The sequence below is a fragment of the Somniosus microcephalus genome, chromosome 2, assembly GCF_052327205.1.
Source record: "Somniosus microcephalus isolate GS21.2 chromosome 2, FLI_Smic_1.0, whole genome shotgun sequence".
NCBI lineage: Eukaryota > Metazoa > Chordata > Chondrichthyes > Squaliformes > Somniosidae > Somniosus > Somniosus microcephalus.
Window position 1 is genome coordinate 11,924,183 of NC_140988.1, and position 15,974 is coordinate 11,940,156.

Below are 15,974 nucleotides of genomic sequence, written 5' to 3' on the forward strand. Positions count from 1 at the left end.
TTCACCAGACTGATACCTGGGGTGGCAGGAATGACGTATGAGGAGAGATTGGGTCGATTGGGCTTATACTCGCTGGAGTTTAGAAGAATGAGAGGGGATCTCATTGAAACTTATAAAATTCTAACAGGACTAGACAGACTAGATGCAGGAAGGATGTTCCCGATGGTGGGGGAGTCCAGAACCAGGGGTCACAGTCTAAGGATAAGGGGTAGGCCATTTAGGACAGAAATGAGGAGGAATTTCTTCACCCAGAGAGTGGTGAACCTGTGGAATTCTCTACCACAGAAGGCAGTTGAGGCCAATTCATTAAATATATTCAAGAAGGAGTTAGATATATTTCTTAAGGCTAAAGGGATCAAGGGATATGGGGAGAAAGCAGGGACAGGGTACTGAGTTTGGATGATCAGCCATGATCTCATTGAATGGCGGTGCAGGCTCGAGGGGCCGAATGGCCTACATCCTGCTCCTATCTTCTATGTTTCTATGGCATGGAGGGGCCGGCTGTGGGTTGGGTGGATTTTGTGGGGCCACGAGGAGCATTTATGCAGCTGTCCCTTTAAGGACCACCGATTGGGCCGCTGTACGCCTAGCATCAATAGGCGGAGCATGCGCCTGCAAATGCTCTGCCCATTGGTACCTCCAAACTGAGTTGGGAGTCCTATGTACGATCCCCATTTGAATACTGAAGCAGGCAGGTGCCTGGGCTGCCCCTGTGACGACCCCAAACAGAATGGTAGCGGGCTGATCGAGAACGGGGAGAAGGCGGTAAAAGTTGAGCCCCCTGCAGATTTTCAGAGCACAGCCGCCCCATTCCCGCCTAGCGGAGGTCATCCCCTTCGGGTCTGCGCGCTTGCTCAAGTCCACAAGAGGAACAAAGCATCAGCAGTAAAACATTCTGAATAAGCATCGGAGTCTCTCCAAACAGTTTTCAATTAATCATCGGGTGTGAAGTTAGTCCTCACCTGACAAGAGTGCAGTGCGTAAGAATGATGAGTGCGATCTTACAAATCGACACGGCAACCGACAGTAGGGTCAGCAACTCTTGGAGGGTTTCATCACATCACCGCCTGCCTCGAATTGTCCGGCTCCCACCCTCCCACTATTGGTCCATCCTCCAGGTGCCCTGCCTTCCCACGGCCAAGTGGAAAGTGAACAAGCTCTTTAGGCTGGATTTTAAGGAGGATGGCTGGTTGTGGGTGGAGGGGGGTGGTGGGGTTGGTGGTGGGGTGGTATGGGTGGTGGGCTCTGAGGCAGTCGGGAAACCTGGGAAACCGGTTTCCCCCGCAGGCCCTGCTGATTTTACCGGCCTCCATTTCTCGCCCCCAGCCAGCCAGAGGGAGAGGCTGTGGGCGGGTAGGCCTGCGGCACTAGGCCATACAGAGGAGGGAGGGAGAGATCGGGGATCAGGCCGGGCCATTAAAAGGATCGAGGTTGGGGGAGGGGGGACGGTGTCCGGGCAGAAGCTCGGGGGAGGGGGAGAGAGGATCGGGGCCGGATGATCGGGGTGGTGAAGCATCATTGGTGCGGGGGTTGCCTGGGCGGGGGCGATCGGAGGCCTTGCGGCGGGGGTGTCTCCGATGATGGAGTCTGGGTTAGGTAGGGACCTTGGATCCAGGAGGTAAGTGCCTTTATACATACCTTGCTGTAACTGCTGGGTTTTACGAATTGTGTAAAACCCGTCCACATGCAGTTAAAAACAAAATGGAGGTTAAAAAAGAAGCTTCCAGCCTCATTATAATATTTAAATTGCTCTCCCGCCCCCTGGGAGCGGGTTGGCTGCCAACCCCCGTCTCGCCTCCAGTCCCGCCTCCATTAAAATTGGAAGTGGGCGGGTTGAAGGCGGGGTTCCCATTTTTAACAAGTTAACTACCCCGACGCACACAACTCACCTTTTTGTTTTAGGTTAAAATGCCCCATTTTGTTTCCCAATTGGGATAATCTTGACTGCCAGTCAAACAATCTTTTTTCCCCATATCTCCAATATTTTTACAACTAATAAATGAAAATTTACAAATAAAATGACAAAGTAACACCATTGTTTTTAATGCCCCCTATGATTTTTCTCCCAGGGGTTTTTGCTCGTTGCAGTGTCCGGGAGATTAATCTTCGATTCCTGGAAACTCCAGGGCAATCCTGGAGGGTTGGCAACCCTAACCGTACAGCTACGGTAGCATACGGTGGTTATGTTTACTGGACGAGTAACCCTAGCAGGCCTGGACTTAATGGTCAGCATACAACATGAGTTCAAATCCCACCACGGCAGCTGGGAAAATTAAATTCAAAATAATTAAATAAATCTGAAACGTTTAAAAAAAAAGCTAGTATCAGTAATGGTGACCGTGAAGACTATTGGATTGTCGTTAAAAACCCATCTGGTTCACTAATGTCCTTTTAGGGAAGGAAATCTACCGCCCTTACCTGGTCTGGCCGTTATGTGACTCCAGCCCCACAGCAATGTGGGTGACTCTTAACTGGCCTAGCAAGCCACTCAGTTGTATAGGCGGCTCACCACCACCGCATTTTCAAGGGCAATTAAGGACGGGCAATAAATGCTGGCCGTGTCGGCGATACCCACATCCCGTGAACAAATATATAATTAAAAGCGACAGTCACCATTGTACGGTGTCAGCAACAGTCAGGGAAGACAGTGAGTTGCCAGGAACAGATACTCACAGATACTCAGGCCTGCAGCCGCGCATCAATCGGGAGGTGCCACTCACGAGCCGCTGACGCTGGAAAAGATTCCGCGCATACGCGGCCGCGCAGCAGATTTAAAGGGACCGCGCATGGAGAAAAAAAAATGAGAGGGATCATTGCTCACAGGCCGAGTACATCTCGTTTCCATGGCAACTCTCAGGCCCAAGCTTTCGGCACTGAATTCCAGAGCCCCGCAAAATGTTTAGAAAGCTTTTAGCCAACCACTTGTAAAAGCATTGCACAGCACACCGTGGTATTTAACTCCGTGTCCTGTTGTAAGTACAGAAGCCACGTTAAGCGCACACAGGCGACTGTACTGTACGGGTTGCCAACTCTGGTTGGACGTGTTCCTGGAGGATTCGTGACGTGACTGCCCACCTCCAACTGCCCCGCACCCCCCCGACGCTCCTGTCATCGGTCGCCCCAACACGTCAGTCCTTGTGGCGCGGCACCCTCCCACACCAATTGGAAAGCGAACAGATTCTTTGTTACTCGATTGGCTGATTCTTGACTGTCAGTCAAACAGCCTTTTCTTTCCCCCCCCACCAACCACCCTCCATCTCCAATATTTTTAGGACCAATAAATTAAAGTTTTCAATGAAAACCCCCCCCACAATATTGTTTAATGCTCCTACAATTTTTCTCCTGGGTTTTGGAGATTCACTGTTAATTCCTGGAGACTCCAGGCCAATCCTGGAGTGTTGGCAACAACCCTACTTCTTTGGGTCATTACCTCGAACTTATAAAATTCTAACAGGACTAGACAGACTGGATGCAGGAAGGATGTTCCCGATGGCCGGGGAGTCCAGAACCAGGGGTCACGGTCTAAGGATAAGGGGTAAGCCATTTAGGACAGAGATGAGGAGGAATTTCTTCACCCCAGAAGGCAGTGGAGGTCAATTCATTAAATATATTCAAGAAGGAGTTGGATCTATTTCTTAAGGCTAAAGGGATCAAGGGATATGGGGAGAAGGCAGGGACAGGGTACTGAATTTAGATGATCAGCCATGATCTCATTGAATGGCGGAGCGGGCTCAAGGGGCCGAATGGCCTACTTCTGCTCCTATCTTCTATGTTTCTATAAGATATCTCAGATTTATTTTAAATAATGAATAAAAAGACCATGTAAGAAAAAGAAATATTTTTATTAGACAAATACACAGAAAGCTTTGCCACTTGCAACAGAGTCCCCCCCCATTTCCCCCCCACCCCCACCCCCCGAAAAAAGTGTTCTTTATATACGACACTTACATCAAAATAGGCCTATAAATATCATTCATGGTTAACTATGGTTCCTTTTCTAACCCAGTAAATTATCGTAATCTGGCTTGTCCCTGTATAATTGCGTCCAAATGAGAATCCATAACAATACTTTGATATGAAACAGAGTGTTACGAGGTTCAGGCAAGTCGGGCATGCTTCCACTAACTTGCTTTCTCCTACAAACTGTCTCCCGTGGTAAAAATGAGCGTTTTTGTCTGACACTGTAGACAACTGTACAAACCAGTAACGTAACTATATCAGACGCTATTTTCGGAACAGGTAAAAGAGAAGAATTAGCATCAAAATATATACTTTTTTTTTTATGCGCGCCCAGTTGTGCTGAACGAGAAATTCAGAGGAAACAGCCATGAGCCATTATTTTGTTCTCAGTTCGTTAATGAGTCCGAGTTAAATTACACCTAATGTCGTTATCAAACACAGAAAAAAAAGATGTACCTGCCTTCTACCTACCACTTTTTTTAAATTTTTCTTTTTAAAAAAAAATTATTCTTTTACTAAAGAGAAGGAAAACTCACCACGAATCTCTCGTTAATCATTTGTTTCTGACAAGAGTTACTGCATTTCTAAAGGACGGCTGGGAGTGAGAAGTGGAGCTCGCCTCTGCAGTCGTCTCTCACGAGGGAGCTCGCCTCGTTGCAAAATATATTAAAGTTACAATTTGACTACTGCCGGACTAACTTACCCAGCCGCTTAAAGCTGCAACTTATAACAAGAAGAAAAGCTTCCAAGCATCGCCTGCCCATGTCATCCAGGGTCAAGTACTTACACCGGCTAACCGCCATGTAAATATATAGAATCATAGAATGGTTACAGCACAGAAGGAGGCCATTCAGCCCGTGCCGGCTCTCTGCAAGAGCACTTCAGCTAGTCCCACTCCCCCCCCCCCTTTCCCCGTAGCCCTGCAAATTTTTCTCCTTCAGGTACTTATCCAACTCCCTTTTGAAAGCCACGATTGAGTCTGCCTCCACCACCCTTTCAGGCAGTGCATTCCAGATCCTAACCACGCGCTGTGTAAAAAAGTTTTCCCTCATGTCGCCATTGGTCCTTTTATCAATCACCTTTACTCTGAGTCCTCTGGTTCTCGACCCTTCCGCCAATGGGAACAGTTTCTCTCTATCTACTCTGTCCAGACCCCTCATGATTTTGAACACCTCGATCAAATCTCCTCTCAATCTTCTCTGCTCCAAGCAGAACAACCCCAGCTTCTCCAGTCTATCCACCTAACTGAAGTCCCTGGAACCATTCTTGTAAATCTTTGCTGCGCCCTCTCTAAGGCCTTCACATCCTTCCTAAAGTGCGGTGCCCAGAATTGGACACAATATTCCATATGTAAGTGTTTTAGCCAACGCCCTTTCTCTTCCATTCATCGAGGCACAAAGATCCAGTGTATGCTCATTATATATCACGGTGCGCAATGGCTTAATTTTCAGATCAATTGGTTGATTAAAGAATTTTGTGTGAGAAGTACGTTGCCTTTTAGTGAAACTGGTTGCTTTAAGATCCAAGAGACAATTTATATCCCATCTCATGTGGTGCGAATGTTTCCAGTTCTTTTTGGGACAGTATAGACTGTCCAATCGGCTGGAAGGTTGCTGAAGACAATTTTTTCTGGTTTGATGTGCTGTCTGTTAATAAAGTTAAGGCCACATTCAAGAGTAACTTAGAAAGGGGATTTGGATAAATACTTGAAGGGGAGGAAATTTGCAAGGCCATGGGGAAAGAGCAGGGCAGTGGAACTAATTGGAACTTTCCAAAAGCTGGCACAGGCACGATGGGCCAAGTGGCCTGCTTTTGTGCTGTAGGATTATATGATTGTTACAAGTTTTACTTTCAATGACTTTATATCTCTGGTTAGTTAAAATCTCAGTTGGAGTTTTAAAAAATAAATCTTGGGGTGTCCTGATTTTTCTATAAACAGTTACCGTCAATGCAGTAATTAATTACCATGGACTAGAAATTCTTCTCTGGCGATGGCGAAAGACGGTCGGTATCGGCTCGTCTGCCCGTTACACACAGTGCCTGACATTCAGTTCTACTGCAGTCAATGGAGCTGAGTATCAGACGCTGGGTATAGCTGGCGGACGAACCGACACCGCCCGTTTTGCGCCAGCGGGGCCCGGGGACGAATTTCTCGGCCGACGTAGTGTTTGTCGCTGACTGCCCAGAGCACTATTATGCAGCTGACAATGAGCTCAAGATACCCTGGACTAGTTGGGCCGAATGGCCTGATTGTGTGCCGTGTATCCTATGTAATATTCTACGTCAGAAGCTTGGCACTCTACTTTCTCCAGCGCCCAGAACAAACCAAAAGGAAAATTCTGACAGCCACATCTGGCAATAACGAACGTGGGAAACAGGACCAACCAATCACTGCCAGTATGTGCCACGCTTGGCCTTGTAGGAATACTGTTGATTTAATCCAAGCTGTACATTGGAGAACATCTGCAGAGGATACAACTTTACGGAGCTTTCTCCCTTTTAAAGAAAAGAATTATGGAGGGACCACACACACACGCGCGTCATATTTAATTGTTTTTGCAACATGATGCTGAAAATATCTCTACAAGCACATGGACGGCTTCATATATATGTGACCCTATAAAATATCGCATTTTTGAACTTTGCGGCCTGAATGCTCTTTACTTTTAATAGCAGGATATGCCTTTGGTCCGGTCTGAAATAACACATGAAAACTGTCAGCAGTAAAAGCATTGGATTCAAATGCAGCAGAAATAAACATACTCGCGTCAAACAGGCTGGAGTTATTGCGATTATATCTGAGAAAGCTGTAACTAAGATCCTGACTTTAAAAAAAAAACAAAATAAGAGTTACGTCCAGGTTAGTCCTACCACGAATTCTATCGTCTCACAAACTGAGTCCCGGTTGGAAAAAAAAACACTAAAATGTGACATTCATATGGAGGTGCCCCGATCGGGATCATTATTCAGGCTGTACACGGCTGATGGAGTTGGTTGATAGGGGATAGAGGACATGGTTTTAATGGGACTTCTGAAGAAGCCACCATTGGGTGCCCTGCTTCGGAAGGGGCCAGTTCGGTGGTCGGGCATTGGTCCGAACGAGAATCCCGAGGCGGCTTTCGCTGACAGGCTGCGACTTATAGTCTGGATCTGCTCCGGTATGAAGGTGGTGGTGGTGATGTGAGTGTTTCTAAAGTCGCTGATCTGCTCCAGGGCCTGTCGCGTCGGGATGGTGTCCACCTCCAGGGGAGTCAGGTCTATGGACGAGGTGGAAAACTGCTTGTGGGGGCTGTCGTCATCCGTGCAGAGGCTGTTGACTCGTCTGTGGAGGTGCTCCAGGTCAATCTCCTTATCGTCCTGCCGAAGACAGAAAAAAACAGAAAGAGATTAAAGGCCTTGATTTTCATTGAGCCGTGGAGTTGGGATTGGAGGCGTGTGGGGGGTTAAATTCCCGAAATCAGGGGTCCCGATCCCATCCCGCCCCTAACCCGACTCCATGCCAATTTCAAAGGAGGCGGGTACCCGCCCCGCACTGGGACCCGCCTACCCGAGGCGGGAAGGGATTAGTGCCAATTAGCTGCCTGTTAACAGGTAGTTAACAGGCAGTTTTTAGCCTAATCCCTATTTTTAAGCTTGAACTGTGGGAATCCCGATGACTCCAAACCACGCCAAGTTGGAGGAGTCGGGCCGTCAGGTTGAAGGACTTGGAGGGGTCGAAATGTCGGTGTTCAGGTGAGTGATGTGTGCATGAGTGCAAAGGTAAATGTGTTTGGTGTGTCTAAAGTGATTAAATAAGTTTTACATACATTTTCTTACCTTTTCAGCCTTCCTTCCTTTAGGTTCCGGGAGTCCCTCATCTCACCGGCACAGAAAGCAGATTGGCTGCGAACTGTCAAAAGTGACAGCCTGCAGCTTTCTGTGCAGGAGAGATTTCTAACTGAGTCTGTGGAGAAGGACTCATGTTAGAAGTAAGACTGTCAGTGTTTGACAGCTTCAAACCGCTGTGAAACACTGATATTTCATCTGTCAAAATCTCTTGACAGATGAAATTTCAGTCTGTGACGTCACCTGTTGCTGGGTGGTCCTTAATCGGCCTGCTGAGCCTGCTGGGCAGGCTCAACAAGGTCAATCAAATTAAAATCGCGTGGATTGGCTGCATCTCGATGGAGGCGGGACTACAACCCCGAAAGTTGTAGTCCCGCCTCCTTCCCGACTTCTGAATGAAAATCACCCCCTGAGAGTCATGCCACGCATCGGGCCTGAGAACGAAGGCAATCGAAACTGCACATCACTGGTTAGGAGTTTCTCTTCTGGGCCCACTTTCAATAGAACTGGTGGGCAATTTCAAACTTTCAGAAGAAAAGCTTTGTCAGTAACGTGACAGCTCCGTGCGGTTCCTGTAAGGGACGTGTGGATTGGGCGTGTTCTGAGACATGGCATCTCGTGTCATTGCCATTGGTCTTTACAGGGTGACAGGACTTCCGCAGAACTCTTCCTCCCTGCCAGCCCACACAAGCCCCCACTGTGCTTGCCATGGTTCAGATCAAAGCACGCTGCCAAGTTAAATATCATCTGCGGCTACAGCCTTCAACTCACAGAGACGATGCGCAGGATTAAAGATTCTCCTTTTTCAGTGCAATCTTTTAAGGGGTGTGAGGCAAGATGTGGCACCAAAGAGTGGTTAAGGCATGCGTTTTCCCCTCCCATGATACGCCAACCAGTGAGCTCCAGCTCTCAGCCGCATTTCTGTGGGGAAGCTCTCAATGGTAGGCATGTGTTAGCAAGGAGAATCGGGGGGGGGGGGGGGCGGGGGAAGGGGGAGTTTTCACCTTCAGTGTCTGCTGAGCGTTGACATGGGCTCAACGGGCCGAATGGCCTTCTTCCGTGCTGTAACCACTCTACGATTCTATGGTAAGCTGCCCGCCCGGTGTAGAACCCGCCCAATTTTCATCACCAGGAGGTGAAGGTGAAAGTGACCCCTCAGCAAGTCACCTCTAACCCGCTCTTGAACATTGTTCAAGAAAGGGTGTAAGGACAATCCTAGTAACTACTAGCCAGTCAGTTTAACATCGGTGGTGGGTAAAGTTTTAGAAACAATAATCAAGGAAAAAATTAACGGGCACTTGGAGAGGTTTAAGCTAATTAAGGAGAGTCAACATGGATTTGTAAAAGGCAGATCGTGTTTGACTAACCTAATTGAATTTTTTGATGTAGTAACAGAGAGGATTGATGAAGGGAATACAATGGATGTTGTCTACATAGATTTTCGGAAGGCGATTGACAAAGTACCACATAGAAGGCTGGTTAACAAAATTGAGGCTCATGGAATAGGTGGGTCAGTGCGAGCTTGGATAAGGAATTGGCTTAAGGACAGAAAAGAGCGAGTTGTGGTAAATGGCTGTTTTTTAGATTGGAGGATGGTAGACAGTGGTGTTCCCCAAGGGTCAGTGCTGGGGCCACTGCTTTTTTTGATATATATAAATGACCTGGATATTGGAATACAGAGTAGAATTTTTAAATTTGCCGATGACACCAAACTTGGGGGTGTGGCAAACAGTGATGATGATACCAATCGACTGCAACAGGACATAGAAAGGCGAGCAGAATGGGCAGACAAGTGGCAGATAGAATTTAATACAAAGAAGTGTGAGGTGATGCATTTTGGCAGAAGGAACAGGGAGAGGCAATATACACTTAATGGCACAGTTTTAAAGAGTGTGCAGGGACAGAGGGACCTGGGAGTTAATGTGCATAGGCCCCTGAAGGTGGCAGGACATATTGAGAGAGTGGTTAATAAAGCATATGGGATCTTGGGCTTCATAAATAGAGGTATTGAGTACAAAAGTACAGGAAACTTTCGATTTACCGGCACCTAAATAACCGGAAATCTCGGTTAACCGGCAAAATTCAGGAGTAGGTTCAGGTAACTTTTATTACTTACCTTCCTCCATTTGTTGCTGTGCAAGGGTGTGGCTGCAGCTGTTGCTAAGCTACAGAGACACTTGCAACTTGTGGCCATTGTTCTGAAGCTACAGGGTTTGTTGCTTTAGCTTTCGGTTATCCGGAATTTTTGATGAACCGGCACCACGTCGGTCCCGTCCGTGCCGGATAAAAAAAAGTTTCCTCCAGAGAAGTTATGCTGAACCTTTATAAAGCGCTGGTTAGGCCACAACTGGAGTATTGCATCCAGTTCTGGTCACCACACTTTAGGAAGGATGTGAAAGCCCTTGAGAGGGTGCAGAGGAGATTTACCAGAATGGTTCTGGGGATGGGGGATCTTAGCTACAAGGACAGGTTGGAGAAGCTGGATTTGTTTTCATTAGAGCAAAGGAGGTTGAGGGGTGATTTGATAGAGGTGTACAAGATTATGGCGGGTTTGGATAGGCTAGGTGGGGAAAGGCTGTTCCTACTAGTTGATGGTATAAGGACTAGGGGACACAGATTTAAGGTTTTGGGCAAGAGATACAGGGGGGATGTGAGGGAAAACTTTTTTATGCAGCGAGTGGTGATGACCTGGAATTCGCTGCCGACGGAAGTGGTGGAAGTGGAGGCACTCAATGGGCTGGATTTTGCCAGCCCTGGGGAGGCGGGTTTGGAGGCGGGACTACCGGGAAAATGGCAGAATTTGGGGGCGGGTCTGCCGGGCCCCGCCTCTTTGAGGCGGGAAGGGGATTAATGCCAATTAACTGCGTGTTAACAGGTAGTTAACAGGCAGTTTTTTGGCTAATCCCTATTTTGAGCCCCGAAGTGTGGGCTTCCCGATGGCTCCGAACCTCGCCAGGGTCAGCAAGGCGGGCTGTCAGTCTGCGGGGGTCGGTGGGGCCGAGATATCTGGTGTACAGGTGAGTAATGGGTGCATGTGTGCAGAGGTAAGTGTGTGAGGTGTGTGTAAAGTGTTTTAATAAGTTTTACTTACCTTTACTTCTTCCTGCAGGCTTCCTCCCTTCAGGTCTCGGGAGTCCCTCAGCTCACCGGCACAGAAACCAGAATGGCCGCTGAACTGTCAAAAGCTGCAGCCTTCTGCTTTCTGGTCAGGAAGGCTTTCTAATTGAGTCTTGAGTGAAGACTCAACTTAGAAGACAGATTGTCAGTGTTTGACAGCTTCACAGAGCCGTCAAACGATGACATTTCATCTGTCAAAAGCTCTTGACAGATGAAACGGCACTCGCTGACATCACCTGTAACTGGCTTTCCCTTAATTGGCCTGCTGAGCTCGCTGGGCGGGCTTAACAAGGTCAATCAAGGGAAGATAGCGTGGGTTGGCCACAAGTCGACGGAGGCGGGACTAAAACCCAACAAGTGGGAGTCCCGCCTCCAAAAGCTCCCCATTGACAAAATCCAGCCCTAGGACTCTATCTTCTAATGGGCAACCTCTGAGTGGCACTGACCGGCTAACTGCCCATTCAGCTGGGAAGGGACCTGATAACTTATAAAGAAGGGATAGTTAGAAAGAAAGACTTGCATTTATATAGCGCTTTTCATGACCTTAGGACGTTCCAACGTGTTTTACAGCCAATGAAGTACTTTTGAAATGTAGTCACTGTCGTAATGTAGGAAACGTGGCAGCCAATTTGTGCACAGCAAGCTCCCACAAACAGCAATGTGATAATGGCCAAATAATCTGTTTTTGTGATGTTGATTGAGGGATAAATATTGGCCCAGGACACTGGGGAGAACTCCCCTGCTCTTCTTTGAAATAGTGACATGGGATCTTTTACATCCGTTTAACATCTCATTTGAAAGATGGCACCTCCGACAGAGCAACACTCCCTCAGTACTGCACTGCTTTATAATTGCATAGGATTACATTGGATATACGGCACAGAAACAGGCCATTCGGCCCAACCAGTCCATGCCGGTGTTTATGCTCCACTCGAGCTTCCTCCCATCCTTCCTCATCTAACTCTATCAGCATAACCCTCTATTCCCTTCTTCCTCATGTGCTTTTCTAGCTTCCCCTTAAATGCATCTATACTATTCGCCTCAACCACTCCCTGTGGTAGCGAGTGCCACATTCTCACCACTCTCTGGGTAAAGAAGTTTCTTCTGAATTCCCTATTGGGTTTCTTGGTGACTATCTTATATTGATGGCCTTTGGTTTCGCTCTGCCCCACAAGTGGAATCACACTCTTTCCTCTATCAAAAACTTTCATAATTTTTTTTTGTAAAGTGTGCCGATGCACAGACCTTTTTTTAAACTAACAAAACTAAATACGAACAAACAAATGAACTTGCAATTATAAAGTGCTTTTCATGCCCTCAGGACGACTCAAAGCACTTTACACCCAAGCGGGTGAAAACTCATGCCTTAACCATTATTTGGCACCAATTCTTGCCTCACACCTCTTAAAAGATTGCACTTATAAAAGAACTTTTATCCTACGCATGTCTGCCGTCGTGTCTCTCTGCCACTTGAAGGCTTTTGCAGCCAATTATGTACTTTTTTGAAGTGTAGTCACAGTTGTAATTTTTTTTTAAATCGTTTTTTACGGGATGTGGGCGTCGCTGGCAAGGTCAGCATTTATTGCCCATCCTAACTGCCCTTGAGAAGGTGGTGGTGAGCCGCCTTCTTGAACCGCTGCAGTCCGTGCGGTGAAGGTGCTCCCACAGTGCTGTTAGGGAGGGAGTTCCAGGATTTTGATCCAACGATGATGATCGGCCGATATACTTCCAAGTCAGGATGGTGTGTGACTTGGAGGGGAACTTGGAGGTAGTGGTGTTCCCATGCACCTGTTGTAATGTAGGAAACACGGCAGCCAATTTGCGCTAAGCAAGCTTCCACAAACAGCAATGCGAAAATAACCAGGTAATCTGGTTTTAGTGATGTTGGTTGAGGGATAAATATTGGGCAGGACACTGGGGATAACTCCCCCTGCTCTTGGGATCTTTTATGCCAACCTGAGAGAGCTTTAACGTCTAATCCGAAGGGCGGCACCTCTGACAGTGCAGCACTCCCTCAGTACTGCCACTGAAATGGGACTTGCACCCACAACCTTCTGACTCACAGGCAGAAATATCAACAGAATGATCACACACTGCCTCCCAGTAATCTCCAAGGAGACAGTTGCAGAAAATGGCTGCACGCCACTTGCTCAGCAGATATCGCCATAACTCCTTTTCTTTTTGTGCGGTGAATTTAAATTGTATTCGCTGCTGGCAAAGTTTGCAATTACTTTTGGAGATCTGGATCCACAAAGCTTCAAGAAGTAGCCGGCAATAGCAACACAACTTAAATAAACGGGATGGTAAAATGAGAAAGAATAAACTTGCATTTCTATAGCGCCTTTCACGACCCCAGGATGTCCCAAAGCAGCTTGACAGCCAATGACGTACTTTTTGAAGGGTAGTCCCTTTGTTGTAATGTAGGAAATGCGGCAGCCAATTTGCGCACAGCAAGCTCCCACGAACAGCAATGTGCCAATGACCAGATCATCTGTTTTTAGTGATGTCAAACACCGGGGAGAACTCCCCCTGGTCTTCTTCGAAATAGTGCCCGTGGGATCTTTATCATGCACCTGAGAGAGCAGATGGGGCCTCGGTTTAACGTCTCATCCGAAAGACGGCACCTCCGACAGTGCGGCGCTCAACAAATTTGAAACAGCCCTCGTCCAATCAGCACGTGTGACCTCCCATTAAACTGACACTTAAAACATCAGAACAGGATGGGGAAAAAAATCAGCAAATATTATGAGGGCACAATTAATAAATAGCAACTGAAGTATCTTTCTCTTCCTGATATGGTAATGCTCTTTTTTATAATGGTCCCTTAAGTATCACACTGGGTTGCCTCAGTGTCATCAACAGAAAAAAATATAAATTTACACCTGCCTCCCCTCTTTCTTTAAGGGGGACAAATAATAAAGGAACCTCGCCCCTCCCTATCTCTGTAAACTCCTCCAGCCCTACAACCCTCCAAGATCTCTGCGCTCCTCAAATTCTGGCCTCTTGCGCATCCCCGATTTTAATCGCTCCACAATTGGCAGCCGTGCCTTCAGCTGCCTTGGCCCTAAGCTCTGAAATTCTCTCCCTAAACCTCTACCTCTCTCTCCTTTAAGACGCTCCTTAAAACCTATCTCTTTGACCAAGCTTTTGTTCACCTGTCCTAATATCTCCTTATGTGGCTCGGTGTCAAATTTAGTTTTATAATGCTCCTGTGAAGCACCTTCGGACGTTTTATTACGTTAAAGGAGCTATATAAATGCAAGTTGTTTTGTTGTTAAACATAAATGGTACTTATCAACAAAACAAAAGGAAACTTATAAAACTAAATCATAATACACACATTTGTGTCCAACAGACACTCTATCTCCTGCCCATCAGTCATGGAAGACCTCAAGCATACCACCGCAATCTAGAACGAGGGGACATAATCTCATATTAAGGGGTCGCCCATTTAAAACGGAGATGAGGAGGAATTTCTTCTCTCAGAGGGTCGTGAATCTTTGGAAGCTGAGTCATTGAATATATTCAAGGCAGAGATAGACAGATTTTTGAGCAAAAAGGGAGTCGAGGGTTATGGGGAGCGGGAAGGAAAGTGGAGTTGAGGCTAAAATCAGATCAGCCATGATCGCATTAAATGGCAGAGCAGGCTCGAGGGGCTGAATGGCCTACTCCTGCTCCTGCTCCTCTTTCTTATGTTCTTATTCTCCCCCTCTAGGGCCAACCAGGCACGGAAAAGGCCGTGGAAGAGAGGTGGGCAGCCAGAGCGACCCCCCCCCCACCCCCTCTCCGCATGGGCCATGTCCATCCTGGACCTGTAGATCGCCACCGTGGCTCGCCCCAAAAAACAGGCTCCCCAGATGGTTCTCCGAGTTGCCCACCGCCCTCCACCGCCACCCCCCCCACCCACCCCTCTGCACTAGTTGGCCAAAGATCAGGAGCATCAGGCTGAAGTGCTTGATTTAACTACAAAACACTAAAGAAAGACTTGCATTTATGTAGCGCCTTTCACAACCTCGGGACCTCCCCAAGCGCTTGACAGCCAATGAAGTATTTTTGAAATGTAGTCACTGTTGTAATGTAGGGAAACACGGCGGCCAATTTGCGCACAGCAAGCTCCCATAAACAGCAATGTGATAATATCCCATCGGAAAGACAGCACCTCTGACAATGCCGCACGCCCTACTACACTGGAGTGTCAGGCTAAGGTTTTTACGCTCAAAGTCTCTGGAGTGGGGGCTTGAACTACAGAACCTTCTGACTCAGAGGCGAGAGCGCTACCCACTGAGCTGCGGCTGACACCATGTTAGCTATCAATACAATACAATACAATACAAATCGCTTTATTGGCATGATAAGGTACATCTTATGTTGCCAAAGCATCAAAATACATTTATGGTTGAACACATAAACGCGGTTCCATTCATACAGTGTATAAACAGGTATATCCCTGAGTTTATAAATATATTTTCGCCTTGTTTATATATACTCTTGTCTTAGTTTACTGGTTGTCCCTCTGTTCATGGCAAGCTGTAACATAGTGTGCCGCCAGTGTTACACAGCTTCTCTCCTCCCCCAGTAGGAATGGGAGTTTTTGGTTGTCAGTCAGATTTCTGAATTCAGGGCATATTTGTGAGAATTTTTGATAGAAATTCTCTCTGATGCCCTGATATTTTCCACAGGCTGTGAGGAAGTGCATCTCTGTCTCAACTACTCCCTGACTGCAGTGAGAGCATATCCTGTCTTCTCTTGGCAGCCTGGTCTGCCTGTGTCTGCCTTTTTCGATTGCTAGGCTATGTTCGCTAAGTCTGTACCTTGTCAAGGTTCTTCTCAGTTTGTTATCCTTTACCATGGTCAGGTAATCAGCTATGTTGTATTGTCTGTTTAGAGCCAAGTAGCAATTGAGTTTGCTTTGGGTTTTTGTTGTTTCTGCCCAATATGACAGATATTTTTCCTTTTGCTTAGCGACGATTGTGTTGGGTCGAATTCTTTGTGTTACCCTGTCACTGTCCTGGGACTGGTTATTGTTAGTATTGTTATTAGTTACTTTATTGAGTCCCAGGACTAGTTGACTG

General features: G+C 47.1%; 1 protein-coding gene across 1 annotated transcript in view; it reads right to left on the reverse strand.

The window, feature by feature from the left end:
• Window positions 1-3,920: 3,920 nt before the first annotated feature.
• Window positions 3,921-15,974, reverse strand: part of LOC147122548 (glutamate receptor ionotropic, delta-2-like) — a 1,303,876-nt gene continuing 1,291,822 nt past the window's right edge. Inside the window, 1 exon segment of the mRNA XM_086006579.1 lies at window positions 3,921-7,317. Coding sequence (XP_085862705.1) covers window positions 6,895-7,317 — 423 coding nt within the window. The 3' untranslated portion in view covers window positions 3,921-6,894.